This window comes from Oncorhynchus nerka, linkage group LG21 (genome assembly GCF_034236695.1).
Source record: "Oncorhynchus nerka isolate Pitt River linkage group LG21, Oner_Uvic_2.0, whole genome shotgun sequence".
Taxonomy (NCBI): domain Eukaryota; kingdom Metazoa; phylum Chordata; class Actinopteri; order Salmoniformes; family Salmonidae; genus Oncorhynchus; species Oncorhynchus nerka.
In genome coordinates, this window is record NC_088416.1 from 5,778,044 (window position 1) to 5,805,177 (window position 27,134).

Here is a 27,134-nt window from a genome sequence, read left to right on the forward strand (position 1 = left end):
AAATAGCAATTTTCGTAAATTAATTTATGACCAAAAAATATGCAGAATCCTTTCCTGCATTAATATATATACCTCTTAACTGTACATTTTTTTGCATGATTTGTTATGATGTCTTAACTGTACATTTTTTTGCATGATTTGTTATGATGTAGTAATTACTTACGTTTGCTTCCGTCGTAGTATTTTTGCCAGGCATCTTCCTGAGGCAACTTTAGAGACTTGGGTCACAGTGCTTCATGGGAGTTCTGATGGGAAGTCAGCATGTCAATTCGCATCGTTTGGAGGGACAACTACAGGGCTCAAAGGTTCTACCCCTCGCTCAAAGTTGAACTTTGAACACCACTCCGGCTCGATGTGACTCGCGGGATGGCACAACACGGAGGGGGAGGGCTAAGGTTGGGGATAACTGGGATTGAGCCCGACGAGGCGGAGCGAGAGTGTTTACTCCTCCCAAAATCTGTCCACATTTAGAAGATTATTCATTATTAAACAAGTGAAGTGTTTTTGTAGATGGGACAATGAGAGTTTAGTCAAGATAAAAAGGCCTGTATTGCTATTGTGGTATTGTGAGGCTTTTTGATCTAATAGACATTTCGTAATGTTTAGCATGTTACGAGTGTACCGACGTAAGTGTGACACGAGTGATATCCTGGCAACTTTGAGAAAAAACACTGTCAGTGTTGTCCCTGTTGGCGCTTGTGACAATCTATGCATATTCATGGGGTTAGCATAGCATCTCACTCTACATTGAAAACAGGCGGTTGATGTCAACACCCCTCATTTAATATTTTTTACAAAACTATTAAATAACGTGATCTATACACCAATCACCAGAGAGGAATAGACAGGAGCTCGACAGCCTGCCATTCCGCTCTGTGGACAACGAATCCCATTGTTAGGAATTTATACTTATCCCGTCATTATATCCAGTACCTCTGGTTATACCCAAACTCTAGTCTATACCCAGAGTTTCTGATGAGTTTGACACCACTGCCTCCTCTGAGAAGTCATAGTTACGATGTAACCATCCTGTTACAACCGTTTCTGTACCCATTCGAGCAAAATAACCATATTTTGCCGTTCCAGAAGCCTTGTGGTGTACGTCTGAGAGTAACCAGGGGAGCAGGGAGAGGGAGAGATGGTAACCATGTTGACTCGCAGTGGTCTCGTCTGATTACGTAGTATCTGTCTTGACTGCATCAAACTGAGAGAAATTAGCCTAGCTAGGCTAATTGAGACTACATAACTTTAACTGTGCGGTATCCATTCCTTTCTATAGCAAATAGATTAGCAAAAAAAATAGCTAGTTAGCTTGCTGTTTCTAGCTAATCTGGCCTGAGATATAAACATTGAGGTGTTATTTTACCTGAAGTGCACAAGGTCCTTTACTCCGACAATTAATCCACACATAAAACGGTCAACGGAATCGTTTCTAGTCATCTCTCCTCCTTCCAGGCTTTTTCTTCTTTGGACATTATATGGCGATCGGCAACTAACTTTCATAAGGTGTATTACCGACCTCCGTTAATCTTTCAATCACCCACGTGGGTATAACCAATGAGGCGATGGCACGTGGGTATATGCTTCTATAAACCAAACCAAATAGAACTGACTTCTATTTTAGTACTTTGCAACGCAGATGCTCGTTGGCACACGCGGGCAGTGTGGGTGCAATGATTGATTAACATGTATGTGTACATTTATTTCAGATTATTAAGTAGCAGCCTACCTGTGGGCTCTCGGGGGTTGTAGCTTGTCCTTCTCATTTAACTTTTAGTTCTGTCATTTTAATTCCATCTTCCATTGATTAGCCTAGATATCTTCCACACGGAGCCTCTATCTATCTATGACTGTAGCCTAGTGCCGGTTTGATGACTTCAGAACAGTACTTCCACTGGTAGTGACCGAGTGAAGGAAATGCGATGGTTACATGTCAAACTGCTATGGAATGAAGGTCCAGCTTCAGTACTCCTCCACTTTGAACCACAACCAGAGGATGGGTATGTTACGGGCATATTGTTCTGCTGTTCTCATTTGTTGCTGATATGGTAAGTACGTATTTGTTGTACGAGAAATATAAGGAAAGGTATTACTGCCACCAGTACAGGCATTGTGAAAAACAAGGCTCGTCGTCAAGGAATTGAGTGGTATCCGTTGACAGTTTTTGATGTGCGCAAACTGATGTAGTGATGTCCCATTCCCTAGGCCTAATTTAGCTCTCCCTACCTACTAGTTGCTCCATTTGAGTACCACTCCTCCACCAAGCGAACCTCTAAAATGAGGGGGAGGGCTAAGGGGAGGTATTTGGAATAAACCTTCCTCTCTGGTTTAACCTAGTCCTTGAGTACCAACATACAGAACAGGACTCTCAACCCTAGTCCATGAGTACCAACATACAGAACAGGACTCTCAACCCTAGTCCATGAGTACCAACATACAGTACAGGACTCTCAACCCTAGTCCTTGCGTGCCAACATACAGTACAGGACTCTCAACCCTAGTCCTTGCGTGCCAACATACAGTATAGGACTCTCAACCCTAGTCCTTGAGTGCCAACATACAGTACAGGACTCTCAACCCTAGTCCTTGCGTGCCAACATACAGTACAGGACTCTCAAACCTAGTCCTTGAGTGCCATGTTTTTGATTGAACTGACCTGGAAGACCAGCTGTGTTAAATTCAATCACTGAACTGATCAATTAGCTCAGTTGGTTAGGTTTGTTGCCTAGTTGGGACAAAAATATGATGGACTATGTAGACCCTCTGTTGCCTCAAGCTGACTCATCCCCAGCTGGTCTCATCACCGTGGGTGAGTCAGTTGGCATTAGAGTGCTAACATGCTAGGCAGGCACCCCGACATACAGGACTCGTTTTCTGCTGGTCTTCCTGATCAGACTGACTCATTCCTCTAAGTTACCCCTGCGCTCCTTCACACTAAACAACAGCAGCATACAGTGTTTTCCACAAGCACATGGAGTAGCCAGCCAAATTGAAAAAGTAGCCAGCCAGGGTCGGGTACATTCTAATACTGGATAGTTTCTGGCTGAAAATACAATCGGGATATAACACTGATCAAATATTTTCACACTTTTACATTGTTATTGCACAACAGCTGATGAAACTATGATCTAAAACACAGGAACAACTTAATTTTGACTGCACTGGGCCTTTAATGCATCCTGTGAGAGTCTGACTTCCACATGCTTCAGGTATGATTGAAGAATGAAGCAGGTGTTAAACATGGGCTTTGCCACACAGGAAGCAGCATTGTCAAAATGTTCATTAAATCAGTAGACCGACAGTATATCCATCTTTTGAAAATAAGTATAATTGGCTCTTAAAACAATTCAAAGCCTACCAGTATGCAAATTAGAGAGCCAAATGAACTGTTCTCTTAATGATGCGACTCGGTAGACTACTGACGTGTCACTCACTTTAACTCACTATAACATCATTGTCTGGCGAGTACTAACGGACTTCATATTGAAAATACAAACAAGATCTTTACTTGTCCCGATGCGACACCATGGACATATACAGTAACTACGTTGTATGATTTTATGAATGGCAAGGATATGAGATTGACTTCCTACAGTAAGTTCCACACCTTTTATAAACTAGTCGAGCTTGCTGTTCGTCAATCAAAGCACAGTAAAGAGCCTATGCGCCACCACTCCGTGCTGTTTATGAAACACTCCAGGGTCCAACATTAGCTTTTTTTCTCACTGGTAAAAATCATCCAGTTAACATTGGAACCTGGCAGAAATCTACTGGCCCGTGTAGTTCTTAAAGGGATAATTCAGTATTTTGCAATGAATGTTTGAAGGAAGTTGCTAACTAGCATTAGCGCAATTGCTAACTAGCATTAACACAATGGCTGGAAGTCTATGGTAACTGATAGCATGCTAGTAGGTACCTAGTTTTCGCAAGCTAATGCTAACTCCGACTTCCTTCATTGCCAAAACCCAGAAGTACCCCTTTAAATGCACTGGGGTCATGCAGGGCCTATAGGTTGGCATGCTTTCTCTCTATATTCAGCTATTAAGAGACTACATTTGGTTATTATATGTATTAAAAAGCTGTGTAATATAATTTGGCAATGTAAGTCATTACGCTGTTATTTAGAATTGTATTAAATGCATACATTTTTGTTTCTAAAGTAGTATGTCATTTTGAGAAGATTTGAAAATAGGACGCTGCCACTTTAAGAGTCCAAAGGACATATCGACATGGCTACAGTAGGCTAGCCAAGACTAATTCTGTGTCTTTTGTAGCTTTCTTTTTGCAGACTATCAACAGTAGCCAGCATATTGCTAGTATGTTTACTTTTGTAATTCACTTTCACTAAAAGACCATAGGCTAAGTGGATTTCGACTCATCGTTAGCACTTTATATAGGACGTGCAAATTCATGCTCCATCCCTCCGTGTAAAGAAATTTGACTGCAACCACAGAACACACAACACACGCACACCCAAGTACCGAGAGACGGGACAGACAGCAGACTGTCAAACCAGCGGTGTTCCCTGTCATCACCCACTTTGTAAAGCAAAACCTTTTTCAATAGTTCTCCTCAAAATAGGATCAGTTGCAGTTGCCTCTGTAGCATCTGCTCGTCTGTCACCTGGGGTGAGTCAGTTAGCATTACCACGCTAACTTGTTTATGCTAGTGCTAATGTGCCCAGGCCCGGCTGCCTGCTGTGTCTCCTGTGAGGCGAGAGACATAGTTCGCATTAGAGATACACCAGGGACACTCATCTTCTCTTCATCTTCCCAGCCAGAGTATCAGAGTGACTCATTCCTCCCCTAAGTAACTCCTGCGCTCCTTCACAAGTGGTAGATGTCACACCACTCACTAAACCTGTCAGTGGAGCAGGGTAGAGGGGTTAGTTTGTGTGTGTGTATGCTTGCTTCTCCTGCATTAAAAGCTCATGTCGATTCTGCTTTCTCTCTCAATTCAATTTAAGGCATGGGGAACATATGTTTACATTGCCAAAGCAAGTGAAATAGATAATAAACAAAAGGGATCTCTCTTGCTCTCTCTCTGTCTCTGTGATGACCCTGAAACTCTACTGTTGTTGACAGTTTGTAAACATCGATAGAAAGCCCTCCCAGGGGGAGAGAGTGTCTGCGAGGGGCCATCTGGGCAGACTAGATCCTCAGAGGCCTGTCCCCTACACTGAACCTCTCTCTAGTCTGAGTGGGCTATGTTGTGACTGTCTGTCTAAACCTAATAGGCCTGCTCTTTCACACTGTCGCTCTTTCTCTCTGTGTCGTTCTTTCTCCCTCTGTCGTTCTCTCTGTCTCTTTCTAATCCAGACAGCCCCAATCTGGGATCTCGTTAAAAGTGTCCCAGTGCTGTAGCTGGATTAGTGGTTTAGCTGTCGCTCCTCGCCCTTTATCCCCTCCTCCGACACAAGATAAATAGACCTCATGGATTAGCCCCAAAACAGAGTCTGGGACCGGGGCCAACCGGGCAGAACCAGGACAGGGGGTAGAGAGGGACACAACATCATACAGCTCTCCAGGAAAGCAAGGCTCCAGCTGCTACAGGCTAGGCTCTTGGAACCATCCAAAATCCGGGAAAACTAGAAGGTTGCGTAATGAACCTCAATTACCACCGATTTTATCCAAGTGAAGGCTTGGATGTGTGGCAACTGGCAATATAAGATTCATTCCAACTAGAGGATTGTGTGATGTTGTGCTACTATACTATGCATCAATGTTTTAGTGTTGCTATTTACATAAAGCAGTAGTTTGGATGATGTTGTAGACACGCTAGGTACCATGTTACTATGCAAAGTATGCATCAATGCTTAATGTTGCTATTTTCATAAAGCAGTGGGTTGGAAAATGTTAGACATGTCATAGTTGTTTGTTTTCAGAGATCTAAACGGATGCAAATCACTGTGCTGTACATGGAAATGCACCTCGTTGTTCACTGTACCAATTCCCACAGTATGCTTCTATAAATCGCTGCTTAAAGCACTATTTGTACGTTTTTGTGGAGAAAAAGCAGATTCTTGTGAGTTTATATAGAGCCTCTTCGTGGAAATAAATATACTGACCAAAAATGTAAATGCAACATGTAAAGTGTCGAGCCCATGTTTCATGAGCTAAAATAAAAGATCCCAGAAATGTTCCATATGCACAAAAATATTATTTCTCTAAAATGCAGAAATGTGTTTACGTCCTTGTTAGTGAGCATTTCTCCTATGCCAAGAGAATTAATCCATCTGACAGGTGTGGCATATTAATAAGCTGATTAAACGGCATGATGGGTCACCTTAAAGGCCACTCTAACATGTGCAGTATTGTCACCCGACACAATGCCAAGTTGTCTCAAGTTTTGAGGGAGCGTGCAAGTGGCATGCTGACTGCAGGAATGTCCACCAGAGCTGTTGCCACAGAATTGAAAGTGAATTGCTCTACCATAAGCCGCCTCCGTTGTTTTAGAGAATTTGGCACTACGTCCAACTGGCCTCAACTGCAAACCACGTGTAGTTACGCCAGCCCAGGACCTCCACATCTGGCTTCTTCACCTGGGGGATCGTCTGAGACCAGCCACCCAGACAGCTGATAAAACTGGGGGTTTGCACAACCAAAGAATTTCTGCACAAACTGGCAGAAACCTTCTCACGGAAGCTCATCTGCGTGTGTCCTCCTCACCAGGGTCTTGATCTGGCTGCAGTTCGCCATAGTAACAGACTTCAATAGGCAAATGTTCACCTTCGACGGCCACTGGCACGCTGGATAAGTGTGCTCTTCACGGATGAATCTTGGTTTCAGCTGTGCCGGGCAGGTGGTGTCGTGTGAGCGAGTGGTTTGCGGATGTCATCGTTGTGAACAGAGTGCCCCATGGTGGCAGTGGGGGTTGTGATATGGGCAGGCAAGAGCTACGGACAACAAACACAATTGCATTTTATCAATGGCAATTTGAATGCATAGAGATACTGCCATCACCTCATGTTTCAGCATTATTAATGCACAGCCCCATGTCGCAAGGATCTGTACACAATTCCTGGAAGCGAATATCCCAGTTCTACCATAGCTTACATACTCACCAGATATGTCACCCATTGAGCATGTTTGGGATGCTCTGGATCGACCTGTACGACAGCGGGTTCCAGTTCCTGCCAATATCCAGCAACTTTACAAGCCATTGAAGAGGACTAGGACACCATTCCACAGGTCACAATCGACAGCCTGGACAACTCTATGCGAAGGAGATGTCGTGCTGCATGAGGCAAATGGTGGTCACCAGATACTGGCTTTTGGATCCACGCCCTTACTTTATTTTTAAGGTGTCTATCTGTGACCAACCGATGCATATCTGTATTCCCAGTCATGTGAAATCCATAGATTAGGGCCTAATGAATTTATTTAAATTGACTGATTTCCTTATGAGCTGTAACTCAGTAAAATCTTTGAAATTGTTGCGTGATGCGTTTTTATATTTTTGTTCAGTGTAGATATACATTTTTCTTTTGCACACTCCCCCCTGCAGTTGATCCATTTTCTTGTCTGCTCTGATTCCCATCACATAGTTCATTAAGTTTTCTCAGGTATCACCCGTCTGTTTCTCCACAGACACCTTGGCTGTTTATCTCTGGGAGAAAGATAAGCTTGCCTCCTGTGTGTAAGTGTGTGTGTTTCTCTCTGAATTCATCTCTCTGTCTCTCTTGCTCTCTGAATTTCTGTGTCTCTGTCTCGCTCTCTCTTTCATTATGCTCAATTTTTCTCTCCTTCCTTCTCGTCTACCATCTCATGTATATTCATGACGCACCAGAAAACAGTATTCGCCCTGAATGCCTTGTTCCCTGGCTGGTTGTGGATACAGAACAGGCTCACACACATACATACACTGAAACACATAAATAGATACACACACATTCCCCCCCCACTCAAACACCACACAGAAGTCTCTCTTGTCGGAGGAGAGGAACCCCCTGTGGCTATGTTTTAGATTTAAGAGCATGGTGTCTGCTGAGTTGTTTCCCCGATTTTTGAATTCACATCCCTGGTTATAATCCTGTAGTTTGATTCCGTCCCAATCCTCTCTGGACTACACTCTGCAGTGGCAAAATACCTCTCTTCCACCTCTCTTCCACCTCTCTTCCATCCTTCTCTTCATTTTACTCCCCATCCATCATGCTCTTTTTCTGAGACCTTATTTTATTTAAGTATGAGAGAACATGGTGCAGTAGCGTTGGCATCCTATATTTAGATGTGGATAGGCATGCAAGGGGGTGTGTGTGTGAGAGAATGCAATGCAAAGCCATGCGTGTGGATGTGTGCTTGTGTCTCTGTGTGTTAGTTAGTATGCGTCCATGCATGTGGTTTTGCCACCCACTGCTATTGACAGGCGTGTTCCACTCCCATGGGGAAGCGTGTTAACCGGGACCTTCCTCCCAGGTCACTATCTCATGTCACGTACAGCCCTATCTGGTGTCTGTTCCTCCTGAAAAACCACAGTGGTTCTTCGCACACAAACTGTAACACTTGGTTCCTCGGGGCACAGCGGCTGCAGCAGTAATGGGGCCATCACAAGACTTATCACGTCTGGTTTAGGAGATGACGGGATGAAGATTTGGGATGATCAGGATGGTGTGTGTGTGGCAGCTGTGAATGAGATTACTCTGGGATCTTGTAAATGTAACCGCATCAACGCCCTTAGAGGTTTACAACAAGGCAACGAGATCTGTCCAGGGGACTGTGCCTCAGCCACGACCAGTAACACTCTGTGAGAAGATTTGCCATACTGAGATACATCATTCACTACAGCCACTGTCTATGGTTCTGCCTGCTGAATGGGAAGCAGGCGCTTATAGCTTCACCCTCTGTTAGCAGCCTATACTTATCATAGTGTCATTGTGCTTCGGTATCGAAAATACAGAGAAGTGGAGACAGAATAGGGGGTAGAGATTGCGATGAAGCAGGACACAGAGGTATCAAGAAAATGGAGACTGCGAGAGAGAAAGAATGCATCACTGTGTGCGACAGGAAGAAAGAGCTAGGAGAGACAGATGTGTGTGTGTGTGTGTGTGTGTGCATGTCATTGCCCCAGCCAGTCAGCCAATTGTGACAGCTAGGCTACCTCTGTTTCTGTCCCTGGGCCTGATTCGATCAAACTAGCAGATGGTATTATAGCACTGAGTGGTGTGGTCTCATTTCATGAAGTCGACAGACAGTTTTTTTTGTTTTTCCAGCTTTAAAACCCATTACCGGTCTCTGTTATGGGAAGTCCAAACTGAATTAGACAGCCACTGATGAAACGATGTACTGTACAACAAAATCTACTTGCAAATGGTAGCCAGAAAAAAAGACGTTGACTGAAACTGTCTTCATTGCCGTGTCGGATGGGTTTTACTAGTCTGTTTTGTTTCTCATTCTTTGAAGTGTGCTTGTCTTTATTTGGCTTTAACAAATCCCTGGCTAAAATTCACTTTGCTATTGTGCCAATTGCATGGCCGCGTTGCCTTTTCTTTTTTCAGAACATGCTCTGTCTTTATAGGAGTGAAAAACAATGGAATAACAAAGTTATATCCTTCCAAACCATGGATTAGACGTGTTTTAAGAGAAACTCTTTCTCTTACGTCTTACTCTTGTGATTGTGTTGGAAGGGTTAATGTGAAGGGGGTGCCTCTTACTAGTCAGCAAGCAAGGTGGAGAGTGTCCACATTGCTTCCAGTATAGAGTCCAGTACCCTTCTGTTCCACCTGTTATGACCCCCATACCACACACACTCACATACAGGATGCAGCCTCTACTTCTGTGTACTTCTTCTCCCTCTACGTTCTCTCTCTCTCTCCGTCAGAGCACTAGCTCCTCGTTTCCTAGCATTGGTGTAATTAGTTTTATCAGCAGCCGGAGCTCCTGCCTCGCTCATGGGAGGGAGAGGACTGGTCATTATATCCCTCATTTCCTTCCCTCCAGTGCACACGTGCACACACACAGACACACTGTTGCACATTTCCACACAGACATGGGATTGCGCAGGCACACACACATGGATGTACTCACACACACACACGGATGTACTCACACACACACACGCACACACTGGCACAGAGACATTAGCTCATCCTCTCCCTCAGAGATTCATGTATGAGCAGTATTCAGTCATACTAGAGGCCCTACATGTGTCTTGTCAGGACTGGATTGGCTCTGACTCTTCACAAGGTTACAGCACCGCTCCTCTCTTCATCACTAGCAGTAGCTATCACTTTAGAATCCTGCCCAGGCCAACACAGCCCCCAGGGTACAGACTGGGTGAGTCACCAGTACTGAGCAGCTGGGCGTGTGTGCCTGGTGGGGGGGGGGGGGTGTAACTGTGTGTCACACTGTCTTTCTCTCTCCCCTCCCCTCTCTCTCTCGCTCTGTATGTTTATCTCCTGCGTTCTCAACCTGTGTGAGTATTTATTACCGTGTTTTGGAGTGTGAGGTCATGCAGAGTTTAGAGGGACAGCCGGCCAGTGTTAGAAAGAGGCATGGTCGTGCTATGGGAGGTGCTGACTGTGTGTGATTGGCAGATTGGGAAGCAGTCAGAGGCCAGCAGTAGACCCACACCAGCATCCCTCAGAACAAAGAAGGGTATCCACCCCCTCATCTGTCACTTTCTGTGTGTGTGTGCTTGCTTATCAGTCTTAAACCCCTCATCTCTGCCAATGGGGGATTTGAATTCAATAGAACAGAAATTGGGGCAGATTTTGCATATATTCAGATTTCTCTCCACAGGAAAAGGAGTTCAGCTAGTACATCACTGGTTCCTTGTTATAGTTATTTTTGGAACAAATATCTATGGTAAACAGTGGGGCAATTCCACGGTAACAGAATGATGCTGAGACTCCCAATTTTTCACTTTAAAATGCATGTTAAACAAAATCAGTCAACTTTTTGCACAAGGATGACATTAACAATTTCCACAGAACATTTTACAAAAAACAATGTACTTAAAGAACAGTGTAGATTCGAGGTTTGGTGACAGAATGATGGCAAGCTGTGCAGTTTCAGTTGAAATTGTTAGAAGTCGTCCTTGTGCGTGGAGTTGTATGGTTTAACTTTGTAATCATTGTTTTTAGTTTGATGTGCATTTTAAAGTGAAACATCTGACTCTCAGCCTCATTCTGTTATCGTCAAATTGCTCAGTAGTAGAGTTGGGGAAGATTATGGTACAACAGAAAGCATTTTAGGAATCACTAGCACGGTTAAAATTGGCCTGTATGTGACATCACAACTCCCTATACATTTTCTAACCCACTATTATTTACATTAGGAAGCCTAAAATATAACCCATGTCTTTTTGTTTCCTGCTTGGTGCACATTGTTTCCTGTCCTCTGTGTTTACAGTGGCAGTCCATTTCACTTGTGGCCTGGTAAGAGTGGCGCCATCGCCCCATGGCAGAGACCGAGAGAGACAGTGAGAGAAAGTTAAGATTAATGGGTGTTTACTGAGACCAGCAAAGGCTAAGAGACTGAGCCTGGCCATTTCTCTCCACTAAGATGACTGGGTCAGCCACCGTAGAGTGTGGAGACACTGTGGGAGACGATGCAGGCCCCACTCCCCAGTCACATCAGTGTTCTGTATGATGGTCATGCTTGTGGGAGACAATGCAGTCCCATGCTGAAACTGAGTTGGTTTGACATCAGACAGGGACAGGGTAATAGAGAGTGGAGTTGTAAGGCCTTATGTTTGAAATAATCTGTCTAGGTAGAAGTTGCCTTTATAGACCAACAAGCAATTTTTCACTCAAACAAACTCATCCAGAAAGATCAATTCCACCAAGACTCATACTACTCCTTCTCACACCTAAAATCCAATTCATGTTCTATCAACCGGAATCCTCTTCCATCCAACCCTAAAAACCCATCTAACTCCACAGAGTGTTTTGGTCATTGTCTCTGATAGCTTTCTGCCCCGGTTACAGAGTGTTTGGTCATTGTCTCTCAGAGACCTATCTGGCCTGGTTACAGAGTGTTTGGTTGTTATCTCAGAGCTCTCTGGCCCGGTTACAGAGTGTTTGGTTGTTGTCTCAGAGCTCTCTGGCCCGGTTACAGTGTGTTTGTCAGCCATCGACGCTGATGGATCTGTGGCCGGAGTGGTTGTGACAGATGGTGTCTCTGTAGGGACAGGAGGGGGTGTGGTGGCAGTCTGGTCAGGTCCCACTGTCGAGCCTCCAGATGATCACGGTCATGTTGACTGACCTGGACTAGGACACCTGGGTGCAGGGATGGGGGCTGTCTGTCTGGAATGTCATTTCACTTGGCTAGGCTTGTGAATGGACGTATGGGAGGTTAGGGGGGAAATATGTACAGTATATGGCAGTTATGGGATGAATGGTGTATTCTCCTACATTGCAATGTTCTGCTTTTTGTCTCTGCGTCTGGGAGCATATGGGGGAAATGCACTGTGTACAAAACATTAGGAACGCCTTCCCAATATTGAGTTGCATCCCCTTTTGCCCTCGGAAACAGCTTCGAAAGCGTTCTACAGTGATGCTGGCCCATGTAGACTCCAATGCTTCCTACAGTTGTGTCAAGTTGGCTGGATGTCCTTTGGGTGGTGGACCATTCTTGATACACACGGGAAACTGTTGAGTGTGATAAACCCAGTAGCATTGCAGTTCTTGACACGCTCAATCCGGTGCGCCTGGCACCTACTACCATACCCTGTTCAATGGTACTTTTGTCTTACACAATTCATGTCTTAAGGCTTAAAAATCCTTCTTTAACCTGTCTCCTCCCCTTCATTTACACTGATTTTGAAATGGATTTAACAAGTGACATCAATCAGGGGTCATAGACTGACCAGGTGAATCTAGCTGAAAGGTATCATGGAAAGAGCAGTTCCTAATGTTTTGTTCACTCAGCGTATGTACATGGCAATACATGAATATAGAGGATCTGCATGATATTTCCTTAAAAAATATTTGTTGTTAGCTCATCCAATGGTTTCCACACCATTATGTTGGCTTTCATGTACCCACTCTGTCAGTGGGTTTTTATAGTGTGGTCTTAATGTTTGTCACGACCATGCTTATAACCATTTGTGACTCTTTAACCCAACTCTCTTCCCTCTGTTTTGTGTCTTCAGGTTTTGAATGAAGAATGCGACCAGAACTGGTACAAGGCAGAGCTGAATGGGAAGGAAGGCTTCATCCCCAAGAACTACATAGAAATGAAGGGACACCCGTAAGTATGAGCCAGTCTTAGATACCAGTTGCCCTATATGAGCCTGCCACAAGTCCACATGAACCTGGAGAGCCAAAATGGCAGCGTTCACCTCCCCCAAATGACTTCATGTTTAACCTGGAGCTCAAAATGGGGGTATCAAATGTGAGGTTCTAATGTTGGTTCCAGTACTAGTTTGTCAAATGTCTTTCTTCCAGAGGGCATTTATTTGTGTTACATATTGGAAGAAAAGTAACTTCATAGACAGTTTTACTTCTCTAGTTCCCATGGTTAGAACCATTCAGAAGACACTGGAACCAGATTCTAGCAAACTCCTGTGGCTAGGATAAATGCTCTTCTGGTCTGAAGATAAGGGGGATAAAGGTCTCCTCATGTTGCTGCTGTGGTCTGGAAGCGACCCTGCTTTCTAGATCTGATTTGTGGGTTACAGGCCTCTGAGATCCATGTGGTCGCAGGGTTGTCGGTTTGGCAACTCTGAGTCCCTCATCATGTGGCGTCGTCAGTCCTGATTCCAGAGTCTGTTTCTGCTGCGTCAGACCTATTAGGTTTTCCCCCACATATCGCCCTCTGGCCCAATATAGCCTATGTGGATCTTTCTACATACAGTGCATTAGGAAAGTATTCAGACTCCTTTACTTTTTCCACATTTTGTTACATTACAGCCGTATTCTAAAATTGATTAAATCGTTGTTTTTTTTCACTCAATCTACACACAATACCCCATAATGAAAAAGCAAAAATAGTTTTTTAGAAATTTTGGCAAATGTATAGAGAGGAAAAAAAATATATCATAAATATTCAGACCTTTTACTCAGTACTTTGTTGAAGCACCTTTTGGCAGCGATTAGCCTCAAGTTTTCTTGGGTATGACGCTACAAGCTTGGCACACCTGTATTTGGGGAGTTTCTTCCATTCTTCTCTGCAGATCCTCTCAAGCTCGGTTAGGTTGGATGGGGAGCTTTGCTGCACACCTAATTGATGGAGTGCTGCAGAGATGGTTGTCCTTCTGGAAGGTTCTCCCATCTCCACAGAGGAATTCTAGAGCTCTATCAGAGTGACCATCAGAGTCTTGGTCACCTCCCTGACCAAGGCCCTTCTCCCCTGATTGTTCAGTTTGGCTGGGCGGCCAGCTCTATGAAGAGTCTTGGTGGTTCCAAACTTCTTCCATTTAAGAATGATGGAGGCCACTGCGTTGTTGGGGATCTTCAATGCTGCAGACATTTTTTTGGTACCCTTCCCAAGATCTGTGCCTCGACACAATACGGTCTGCCTTTTCAGGTGTGCCTTTTCAAAATCATGTCCTATCAATTGAATTTACCACAGGCGGACTCCAATCAAGTTGTAGAAACATCTCAAGGATGATTAATGGAAACAGGATGCACCTGAGCTCAATTTTGAGTCTCATAGCAAAGGGTCTGAATACTTATGTAAATAAGGTTTTTCTGTTTTTAAAATTTTTAATACATTTGCAAAAACAAATCTTTACTGTTTTCGGTTTGTCATTATGTGGTAATGTGTGTAGATGAGGAAAAAATATAATTTAATGAATTTTAGAATAAGGCTGTAATGTAACAAGGTGATGTCTGAATACGTTCCGTATGCACTGTAGGCCCCATTGTTTCAATATGGGGCACCGTTTCTAACATGCTATATTTTTTTGAAGAATATGACTTCAGCTGAGCAACAGGGCTTTTGTGTAACTGTCAGATAGGAGATGGATTGTACTGTAACTGTCCTACAGAAGCCCTTTCTACATAAACTTAAAGGTCACTAAATGGATCCTATTCTGAGGTAGCCACTAAATAGAGATGGATTGTACTTTATATTCTACAGACACACACAGTAGCAAAGAGGGGCTCTGTCCTGTATAGTTGTCAGCTGTGTGAGAACGCTTTCCCCACCACCGCCACCTGCTCTCAGGGCTGTGAGGGCTCACACCGCAACCAATCAGATACAGAGAGCCCTATTATAGCAGTCAGGAAGAGACTGTCCATTAGCTTTAAGGATCCTATGACTGATTGGTCAGCTGGGCCGAAATACAAGAGGGAGGGAATCACCTGCTCTATAGAGGAGCAGCTGGTGGAGGAAGAGGGTCCAGGATAGCAGGCAGGCAGATGGTGGGGCTGGATATGAAGAAAGAAACAGTACTCACTTCACTATTGGGCTGGCCTTGGCCTGGGTACATCCACCATGGTTGCTGTTACCATGCTGGAAAGGATCATGTGAGGAGAAGATGGCCAAGTCACAACAGTTTGGTTCAGCTCGATGGTGTGTAAAGGGCTTTGACTCCCTTATGGAAGCCTGGTAGCCGTGGATGTCAGTGCGACCACATCAAAGAGCAGCACTCCACCACAAAGCAGGAAGGACCAGGATAATAGGAGGATATCCACATTATCTCTCTACACACAGTGTTACTGTTACCTCAGGGAGATCAGAGCACTGTGGATGAGGGGGTTGGAGTTCTGTCATCCCTTAAGCTTGTTTGAGTGTGAACACCAGGCACAAAGAATAGCATTGCTAAATGCTAAAGACTTGTGGGTTGAAACCAATGGCCCAGAGGTCAATGTGTGTGTACACATGTAATGGACTGATGACAGCTACGAGTATCACAAGTTATCTTTACCCAGCAGGCAAAATTAGCCGGTGGGTGTGTGGCTATGGACTTGTGACACTGTTTGAGGACTCTGCCCTGATGATGATACTGTATGTGAAACCTGGCTGGATTACCATTCCCTCATGAGGAACAGCTGGAGTTGATCAGGTCCTCTGGCTTTGTCATGTTGTCTGAGCTCACAAACGAACAAGCTAAGCGGCTTAGCGCTAGCACTCACCTGCACTGACATGATCTACTGCAGAGGCTGTGGCCATTGGCTAAGTCAAGGGTATGCTATCGCTAAGATAAGCTACAGTATATGGTAAGGCTAAGCTATATGACTAAATTAAGCTAAATAGATAAAGCTCAGGGTGTGTATGCTTTCACTGGAGATGGAGGCAAACATCGTGTGTTGCAACACCTTTGTTGGCACATTGTGACATAACACCTTTATCTAGACAGTCAAATTCCACACCTGACGAGTCACAGAAGGAAAGGGAGGTCCCACACACCATCTCACACTACACCCATGCGCAAACACACACACAGTGACACACACTGTGTATGGCGTATCCATGGGTGTTGATGACTGACCGCTGGTGTTGGGCACCAGTAAGAGCCAGACAGTCGGAGCCAGAAGAGTAGGTAGCAGGTGCGGTTGGCATGGCAGCACACAGTTGTCATTGTCTCGGCCCAAGGCTCCACCAGCTCTTTTATCAGACCAGGAACCTCCCTGTAATTACAACCTACTAGGACAAATGCAAAAAGACTCATTAAATGGCCCATCCGTGCTCACTTGATTTCATTCTATTTGGCATGCAAAATAGATGCGATATTGATTTTGACATCATTGTTTAGTAGTATTAATGGTCGCTATGCACTTCACTCACTCCTCCCCCACAGACACTACAACTGTCAATAACAGTGGTCAGGTTTGAGGTCAAGCTCTGCTTAAGGCCATGTTTCCATGACATTGAGTCACGCCTATGACCCTACGCTTTGATGTTACTCAAAAGGTCAACGTTAACTAGCTACCCGTCACAACCACACCACAATCAAATTCTGGTAAATGCTGCTTTTCCTACAAATGAAGGAAAAACCACCCAGCTTGGTAGGGCAGGTTGAAACAATGTCAGTTCAACCAGTTTTGCCAGCACTATTTTTCTTCTTCTTAATTTGCAGTAAAACAGCACTTGTCACTGTTACTTACAACTTGTTTTTATATAATTTTTAATGAGTTAAGTGTTTTTTTTGTTCTGATTTGTTGTGTCCCAGGTGGTTCTATGGTAAGATCCCCCGGGCGAAGGCAGAGGAGATGCTGAACAAACAAAGGCACGATGGGGCCTTCCTCATCCGAGAGTCGGAGAGCGCACCGGGAGACTTCTCCCTCTCTGTCAAGTATGTCACACGCACACACTCAGTTTTATTGAACCTTTATTTCAGTTCAATCATTGTATAACTCATCAACCGATCATATCCCTTTCCCCTTTTTTATTCCTTTCAAATATTCACTTTTCTCCCATATCAGTTCTTTTAATTATTTTTCTAACTCTGTGCAAAGTGCTTTCTTTCTTTAAGCACAGCTCCCATCTTGGTTTGCGAGGGTGGCGTCTAGCCAGCTTGACCTGACAAGTGCTGACTGTTCTAAGTCAGTGACTGACCACCCTGTTCCCGCTCTAGTCTTTATGTAAAGTCGCTGTGCAGATCTACAGATCCATATCAAGTTAATTGGCTGTGTCATCTCTGACTCACCTGGGGCTAACCAACAGTTATCTGCTACTAAAGCACTTTGGTCTCTGTCAGATAGCTCCGGTGTGGGCGCTGCTGCCTGTTATCAAAGCTTTGCAAGCTGGCACTTTCCCTAGTCCCAGGCTGTGTCTGCAGTAAGTAAGTGTGTGTATGAGAAATGGAACCTTATTCCCTTTGTCCAGGCCAAAAGTTATACACTCTAGAGAATAGGGTGCCATTGTGGACACAGACTCCAGTTCAGCACTTACAGTAGGTGATAGTATATTATTCTTGTCGCTACTGCTACAGTTGCACTGTCCTAGTATCACAGCTGTGTACCAAACAACTGTCCCTGTATAATGCAATCTAATGAAGTATATCTTCTGTGTCAAAATCCCAAACTCATGGTATCACGCGGGGAGAAGGAAACTGGGCCATCTGGGCTTAAATCATTCATGAAAGCGCTGACACAGATGGTTATGAAACGATTGCCCACGTGATGTAGACTTAACAGTGTTTTGACTGCTGTTCTCAGTTGGTTACCACGGTAAATGTCAACACTCACTTTCTGTTTTATTCTATACTTATCTCCCTCTTCTCCTCCTCTTCCTCCTCCACCACAGGTTTGGTCATCACAGATCTGAAACGGTTGGACTGATGGAAGTAGTAGGGCGGTCACCTTGTTTAAACTTAACCAGTCACTTCTAGATCTATGCTACCTCTTCCCAGGTTTGGTCATCACAGATCTGAAACGGTTGGACTGATGGAAGTAGTAGGGCGGTCACCTTGTTTAAACTTAACCAGTCACTTCTAGATCTATGCTACCTCTTCCCAGGTTTGGTCATCACAGATCTGAAACGGTTGGACTGATGGAAGTAGTAGGACGGTCACCTTGTTTAATCTTAACCAGTCACTTCTAGATCTATGCTACCTCTCCTCAGGTTTGGTAATGACGTGCAGCACTTCAAGGTCCTGCGTGACGGGGCTGGGAAGTACTTCCTGTGGGTGGTCAAGTTCAACTCTCTCAACTCCCTGGTGGACTACCACCGTTCCACCTCTGTGTCCCGCAACCAGCCCATCTTCCTCAGGGACATCGAGCAGGTCCCACAGGTGAGGGGACACACACACAGGGGACCCTCATCGATCATATCCGTTTTCCCCTTTTCATTACTTTCGAAAAGCCACTTTTCTCCTAAATCACTCCTCCTTTTACCTTATCAGTAATCACAAATGTTCTGTTTATTCTGTCCTTATCTCCCTCTTCTGCTTCTTCATCTTTTTCCTCTTCTACTTCTTCTCATCCTTGTCATCCTCCCCCCAATACACACACACACACACACACACACACGTACAGTGCCTTCAGAAAGTACTCACACCCCTTGACTTATTCCACATTTTGTTGTTAGAGCCTGAATTGAAGTGTATTACATTTATTTTTTTCCTCACTCATCTAGACACAATACCCCATCTTGACAAAGCGAAAACATGTTTTTCGAAATGTTTGCAAATGTGTTCAAAATGAAGTACAGAAATATCTCGTTTACATAGGTATTGACACCCCAGAGTCAATACTTTGTAGAAGCACTTTTGACAGCGATGACAGCTGGAAGTCTTTTTGGGTAAGTCTCTGAAGAGCTTTTCACACCTGGATTGTGCAACATTTGCCAATTATTGTTTTCAAAATTCTTCAAGATCTTGGTGGTGGTTGGTCATTGCTAGACAACCATTTTCAGGTTTTGTCATAGATTTATGTAGATTTAAGTGAATACTGTAACTTGGCCAATCTTCCAATAGATACCCTTTGCAGGGCATAGGAAAACCTATTCATAGGAAAACAAGGTGACCGCCCGGTCTTTGGTTGAATCTGTGTTTGAAATTCACTACTTGACTGAGGGACCTAGTCATTAAACAAAACACTATTATTGCACCCAGAGTGAGTACATGTGACTTGTTAAGCAAATGTTTACTCCTGAACCTATATAGGCTTGCCGTAACAAAGGGGTTTGAATACTTATTGACTCGAGACATTTTAGCTTTTCATTTTTTTTAATGAATTTGTAAAAATGTCCAGAAACACAATTCCACTTTTAACATTATGGGGTATTGTGTGGACAAAAAAACCCATCTCAATTTAATCTATTTTAAATTGAGGCTGTAACACAACAAAATGTGTAGAAAGTCGAGGGGTGTGAATACTTTCTGATGGTAATGTATGTATACACAGCGCTGCACATCATACGGAATACCAGGGAAATCCTCATCTCTGACAATCATTTCATGAGATTGCGTCACGTAATCTCATCTAAGCAATCATGCAAAACACAGCTTAGCCGATTACGAGTGAACTACAGTTCACCAAGCAATTTTGCAGGCAAATAACTTAATTCACTATGGTCTCCATGTTGATTATGAGACAATAATACAAGTAGAAGTACAATAGGTAGTTGGAAAAAAGGGTCATGTTCATTAGGCACCAAACAGAAGAAAACTGACTTTAACAGAGGGTCTACTACACAGACCAAAACTAAACACTTAATTTCCTATTCTGTTGCAAAGCGTTTTAAAACATTATCTGTTGCGTGCCCTAATGAACATGATCCATGACTATGTCTTGGCTAACCTGCCCGACTACCCTCATCACGTATTCTACCCTCATCACGTATTCTAACCCATGTGTTTCTCCTCTCGTCTCTCCAGCATTCAACGTATGTACAGGCGCTGTTTGACTTTGACCCTCAGGAGGACGGCGAGCTGGGCTTCCGACGCGGCGACTTCATCCAGGTCCTGGACAACTCCGACCCCAACTGGTGGAAAGGCGCTTGCCACGGCCAGACGGGCATGTTCCCGCGCAACTACGTCACGCCAGTCAACCAAAACATGTGATCATGTCACGTCCGTCAACCAAAACATGAATAATGACATGGTCCCCCATTGGCCCATTTACACCCCCTCAGGACTTTGAGGGACACTTCAGAAACACAGACCTAAATGAGGAATGGAAGAATGGGAAGTGGAGCAAAAACCCTGCAAAGACCGAGCGAGAGGCAGATTTCATTACTCAGACTCTACAGTTGACTCTGTGGATTCTTTGATGCAATGAGGGAGACACACGGAACAGAGAATCATTGCAAAGGAACCTACGTTGGAGTAAAAAAACAAACACAAGGGATCCGGCTATAGCTGGACTCCGGCAACGGCCTCCCTTCCTATACCTTCTTTGTTTTCTTTCTTTACGCATGACATCACCATTCTATGTTTCAGTCTTAGACAAAGACAATGAAGAAGATGTCAGAGACCAAAGACTCTTGTCTCGTGTGTTATTCATATCAACCCAGCTTTGGGCTCTCAGTAGGACCATGGACTGGAGAGAAATTCTATTGTTATCAATGTGTATGTATATCTATAAATATTTGTAGTTTGAGCCTGTTTTAGTGTGGGGGTTTTTCCATTAATTTACTTGATTTCTTCCCTATTTGTAGGCCTACATATTGTCGTTTTCTAGGATCATATTCATTTGGTACCAAATGGAAGGAAACAGATCCAAACAGAGAGGGAACTACCTGAACGGAATAAGAAACACTAATTTGAGTTTTTCGTAGCAAAACGTTTTGTTACGTTTTGAAACTGTGTGCACTAATTAATATGACCCAGATCATGCACAGAGTCTCTGAGACAAGAAGCTAAATGGTTTTTATGTGATCGGGAGTTATTCAATACAGGAAGAATATTTAAGGTGGAAATCTAATTTGGAAAAGGATTTCTACTTTGTTCTGGTATGAAAGCGGAAGTGCGGCTATCAGCTGGAACAAATTGTGTCCTTTTTACCCGTTAAGACATGTAGGCACTTTCTGCATTCTTAAATGTAGCCATCTTTCTCAATAAAATCAGAGACAATGGTATAGAGTTTTATGTCCATCCGCAATCAATAGACTTAACTGATGATGGGGCTGATTCAATATGACCTAAATGTAGCTAAATTGGGTTGAACGGGTTCTTTATGGAGATTGCTAGTGGTTGACTGGGTTGAAACGACAGTATCATTATCATTAGTTCTATGAAAGAAGGTGTTGAATAGTGTACAGATGAGCGCGCTACACTCACTGATTTCACCCTGCGTTTGTGGAAGTTGGGTAGTGCCTTTTCCATCTCTGGTGTTTTTTTGTCTCCAGGTTGACCAATGAGCGTTTTTTTAAGCAGCAGATCACAGAGATACGGTGACATACGGTCTCCATACTCCACACATGCCGGCCATTGGTTAGGGGATACCTTATGGAAACCCCAGTCTGAATCTCTAAACCCATCTCAGCTCTGCAGTCTCTTCTGTCTCACTTTCAAGTATGAAAATTCGATGAAAGAGAAACATGTTTTGTGCCAGAGGGTGTTATGTAGTGTTTCCCCTGAGAAATGACTAAATGGTTTGATGTAAATGTGCAGTGTGGATCTATGTTTAACAGAAGGACATGAATATGACTAAGTCTTGTTTTGTCTGATTATGGGACGTATCAAAAGGGCTTTTGGAATTCTATGCGATTTAGATGCGAACATATGATCTGTCGGTTTGGTTGCGTCTAAAGGGGGACATTTTTGCTAGCGGGCGAAAAGAAGTCACAGAAAAGGTAGTTTAGCGTTTCCTGAAAGAGGGGGACATAAAGTGCTTGATCTGGGCAACATCTTCAGTATCTATCTTTCAGTCAGTGTCTGCTTGTGACGGAGGCAGAATGGAATCCTCCATCTTGATAAAAAGATTAAAGGACCAATGATGCTGACAAACTGACTGTAGATCAGGACGACAAGCACAACGGGTGGGTCAATGACCTCTATTGAGCTTTGTGTCCACAACTCTCTACTTTGGACCTTTTTGAGAATCTTGAGGAGGACCTCAAATGCAAGGAATTCCATATGATCTCTCCTCCACTCTGCTTGTTATTCCCTATCTACACTCATTGATTTGAAAAACTACTCGAATATGCTTTATGGTTTGTTGAAGTAAAATGGCTGAAATACACGAAGAGGCAGGTCCGAAGGGAATATGCAGGGAGTGGACCATGCAAGTTTTTTCAATGGTATTTCTAGCCTGCAATGAACTGCAATGAGCCATTCCAATGAACTGATACTACGATTGACTTGCAGGTGTTTGAAAATTCAAGGGCGCGAGAAACCTTGCTTACGTGGTTTGTCTATGAACTGTAGCCTGGCTGTGTGTCACCTTGCTGTTGTTGCAAGCCCCCCCCCCTATTCAAAGTTCAGTATGTCACATTGTTAAAAAAAAAAAAAAACTTTAAAAAAAAACAAGTGTGACGCGCGTGTGTATTTACTTCTTCAGGTGTGTCTGTATTCTCAGCCAATCATATGACATGTATGACCCTAAAGTTTTCCTGACCATCTGATCTGGAGTAATTTCCAAGTCATGTCACGTGTTCAGGGGAAATTCCTGGACGTAGACCTTATGCGATTGCAACGGTCAATGTTTCTGCAGGTTTTAGAGTTGAGACTGGTACCCTATTGGTTGACTCTTAGCCTGGTTGAACCAGATTGAACGCTGCGTTCAGCATTCAGTCTGTTCTACCAGGCTAGTTGACACTACCAGACGGTGGATTTCGCTGCTCTCAAGGGGCCTGATAAATAGTCCAAAACGTTGAAGTCTAATTACGCTGTCTCTAGGTTCCTGGACAGCCTTGCACTCTCCTCAGTCAGCCATTCATTACAGTGTGAAGGCCGCTGGCAAGTGTACCATTCATTAAGCCGAGTTAAATAAGACACAACGCTGCACTCAGCACTCACTATTGTTTCACTTCGGTGACAATAGTCTCCAGTCTGCTACCAGTATCCTTCTATGGTTTATTTCCTCGTTCACTCAATTGCAGCCGTCTGACTCGCGTTATTCCAGAGTGGTATCATACAGTGGTAGACAGCTAAGACGATGTGATTGTTTACATTATGCTGGAAAGTCTTTGTATGTATGTCTATCTGACATGGTTGCTTTTATGTCATTTCATGATGTGCACGTATTAAACTTTTTTTTTTTTTTTTTTACATTTCCGTTTTCAAACTGGAGGATGATGTGATGTCCCCTGATGTCTGTCACAGCATTTGATTTCCTTTGAACGTAGATCGACGACAGAATAATAAAACAATCACTATGAAGAAGCTACTGTTGTGACGTTGGTTACTTCTTGCTGTCGTGCGTACTGTATGTTTCACATTAGAACAATCCACATTTTCTTATGAGGAAGTTTTACGCATAGAAATGAGAACATTATGGGCCATTCAAAACTGTTTTTTTCAATGTAGATTCTCCATTTGAGAATGCTTTTAAATCCAGGACTAGGCTTCATCTGGGGAAACTGGCCCTGTATCTCTATGGTTACTCCACTATTTCACCACTTGAGCACAACAGAGTTCCTACAGAGAGCATGGAGGAGCAATGTAGCAGATTGGATGTGGGCTCTTATCATGGGTCATGTTTGGTTACACTCAACACCAAAAACTGTGACACAATGTTTCAAAAGAGAAAGATGCTGATTAACTGGGTGTCATAAGTAGTCAGAAAATATGCCCAAGTCCTGATCTAAAATCAGTTTGACCTGTACCCACTAATGGTTACTATTAGAACTAGTCTAAGTTGTCTTATCCTATATATGTGTTCACAGCCCAGACAGTCTGATATAGGGTCAGTAAAGACTTTTAGATGTGATCAAATGGACAGTGGTGGGGGGCTGATCCTAGATCAGCACTCCAACGCTGAGAAGCTTTATAAATACGGGCCCATAGGCTCCCTCTACCCAGTAGCGTTGCGTGGATAAAATCACCGGGGAAGCCAAACCAGTTAAAAAAAATAAAAAATGGTTCTGTGATAATCGCGTTGTTTGTTCTATAACCTGTTAGGCCTACAGATCAATGTCAAGGCATATGAACTAAGGCTGAGACCGTAAGAAGACATAATGGCAGAATACATTCAACCACACCTGTGAAGTCCACAAACCATTTTACATGTAACAAACGGTTACATGACTTACAGCAAGGTAATGTTTCCAACATTTTCAGACTACTAAACAACTATTGATTTAGAACCACAGAGTTACTGCAATTCGCAAGGAAAACAGGAGCTGCTTTCACTATTCCAGAACCATTTCAACATCACCTACTCACCTCTGCTTAGTCTAATCGAGTGACAACTAAAAGATACCCAAAACGTTTTAGTCCAATCAACATAAGCTAAATATGTGGCTGTCCATGGTATTGATTTGTGTTTGGTATGTGTGTGCGTGCAAGTAGAAGAAACATGTTGACTCACCCTACTTCCGCCATCTTCTTAATGGTTGCCTCAACAGTCTATGACACTGGCTTCCCTTGACACTTTCTTTTGGTGCACCAGGACCAATCACAGCTGAGCTCACTCAGTTTAGCTCAACACTGATTTGGCTATTCTTTTTTAAAAATTATTATCAAGGGAGGCCAAATGATCGTTGGCTTCCCTTGCATTCAATGCTACTGGCGGCAACAATGTCACTATTTGACCAGACAGCATCCGATTCGTTTGGATGCTTTCTCCAGTGAGATACATTCAGCCTCTTGCAAATTGAAGGAAATTGATGAAACACGGTGAGACGAAAGTTACATTGTTTTGTATGTTTTTATTCTTGGCACATTTTTGGCGGGAAGCCTGGCTTCCCTTGGCACCCATGAATACACGCCCCTGCCTCTACCTGGAGTGTATGTATGTATGTAATAGAGATTGTCGCTCTCTGGTTTGGGAGGGGTTGTCTCACCCATCCTGCTGTCAGTCATACTTTTGACCCATCTCCAGATCAAAGTCAGTGTTTCGGGTGGAGGAGCCACTTCTCCCTGACATGAACTTCCTGTCTGAAACACATGCAAAACCCCTTCCGTTGCCTCACACTGGTTTCTTTGTCTGCTCTAATCTAATCTGAGGTTTTGATCTGTGTCTGTCAGACTGTGCTGTTCTTTCACACATTGGCACACCCCCGCTCAGTGTGTTCACAGGGAGGAGGATCCGTGGGAAGTTACTCACCTAGAAAGGAGAGAAGTGAATGTTGAAGAAGAGGTTAGCCCAGTGCTCTAGTAGTCAACTATAGTGTAAATGTGACATGCTGCCTATCTATGATGTACATGCATTTGCATCATGGTACCCATACCATACTTGCATAATGAATGACCCAATGGCCCTATCTAGCGTTTTGCTCTTGTGAGGCTTTGGTACTCTGGCTCTTTCTAGTAAGGCCGGCAGGTGGTCATAGATTATATACTGTGTTATTAGCGCCATCTGCTGGCAATACAACAATTACAGTACAAAAACACAACACCAACCACTGCAACAACAGAAAAGATTTAACTGGTAACTAATTAAGTGAAACCTTTTCTAAAAACTGTAAAAAGATAATACATTATGAATCTTGTGTTTTTGTGCACCCCCCTAAAAAAAAACACTACACCCTATCTCGCAAGAGGACACACCGCATGTGCAATGCTCACCAGCATCAATCCTCGGGAAGAAGGGGTACTGAGGGTGCAGCAGCACCCCCTGAAATCTGAATAAAACACATATATACAGTACCAGTCAAAAGTTTGGGATCCTCCTACTCATTCCAGGGTTTTTCTATATTTGGACTATTTTCTACATTGTAGAATAATAGTGAAGACATCAAAACTATGAAATAACACCTATGGAATCATGTAGTAACCAAATAAGTTTTACACAAAAACATGTTTTATTTGAGATTCTTCAAAGAAGCCACCCTTTGCCTTGATGACATCTTTGCACACTCTTGGCATTATCTCAACCAGCTTCATGAGGTAGTCACCTGGAATGCATTTCAATTAACAGGTGTGACTTGTTAAAAGTTCATTTGTGGAATTTCTTTCCTTAATGCATTTGAGCCAATCAGTTGTGTTGTGACAAGTTAGGGGTGGTTATCAGAAAATATCCCTATTTGGTAAAATACCAAGTCCATATTATTGCAAGAATAGCTCAAATAAGCAAAGAGAAATGACAGTCCATCATTACTTTAAGACATGAAGGTCAGTCAATCTGGAAGATTTCAAGAACTTTGAGAGTTTCTTCAAGTGCAGTCTCAAAAACCATCAAGTGCTATGATGAAACTGGCTCTCATGAGGACCGCCACAGAAAAGGAAGACACAGAGTTACCTCTGTTGCAGAGCATAAGTTCATTAATTGGAATTACCAGCCTCAGAAAATGCAGCCTAAATAAATCAGGCCTTCATGGTTGAAATTCTGCAAAGAAACCACTACTAAAGGACACCAATAAGAAGAAGAGACTTGCTTGGACCAAGAAACACGAGCAATGGACATTAGACCGGTGGAAATCTGTCCTTTGGTATGATGAGTACAAATTTTAGATTTTTGGTTCCAACCGCTGTGTCTTTGTGAGAGGCAGAGTAGGTGAACAGATTATCTCTGCATGTGTGATTCCCACCATGAAGCATGGAGGAGGAGGTGTGATGGTGTGGGGGTGCTTTGCTGGTGACACTGTGATTTATTTCGAATTCATGGCACACTTAACCAGCATGGCTACCACAGCATTCTGCAGCAATATGCCATCCCAACTGGTTTGCGCTTAGTGGGACTATCATTTGTTTTTCAA

At 43.5% G+C, this 27,134-nt stretch overlaps 1 protein-coding gene across 1 annotated transcript in view; it reads left to right on the forward strand.

Moving 5' to 3' along the window:
* Window positions 1-23,658, forward strand: part of LOC115103712 (growth factor receptor-bound protein 2-like) — a 39,397-nt gene extending 15,739 nt beyond the window's left edge. The window contains exons 3-6 of the mRNA XM_029624592.2: window positions 13,093-13,190; window positions 17,059-17,181; window positions 18,453-18,621; window positions 20,209-23,658. Of these exons, the coding sequence (XP_029480452.1) occupies window positions 13,093-13,190; window positions 17,059-17,181; window positions 18,453-18,621; window positions 20,209-20,394 (576 nt within the window). The 3' untranslated portion in view covers window positions 20,395-23,658. The remainder of the gene's footprint in view (window positions 1-13,092; window positions 13,191-17,058; window positions 17,182-18,452; window positions 18,622-20,208) is intronic.
* Window positions 23,659-27,134: the final 3,476 nt, after the last annotated feature.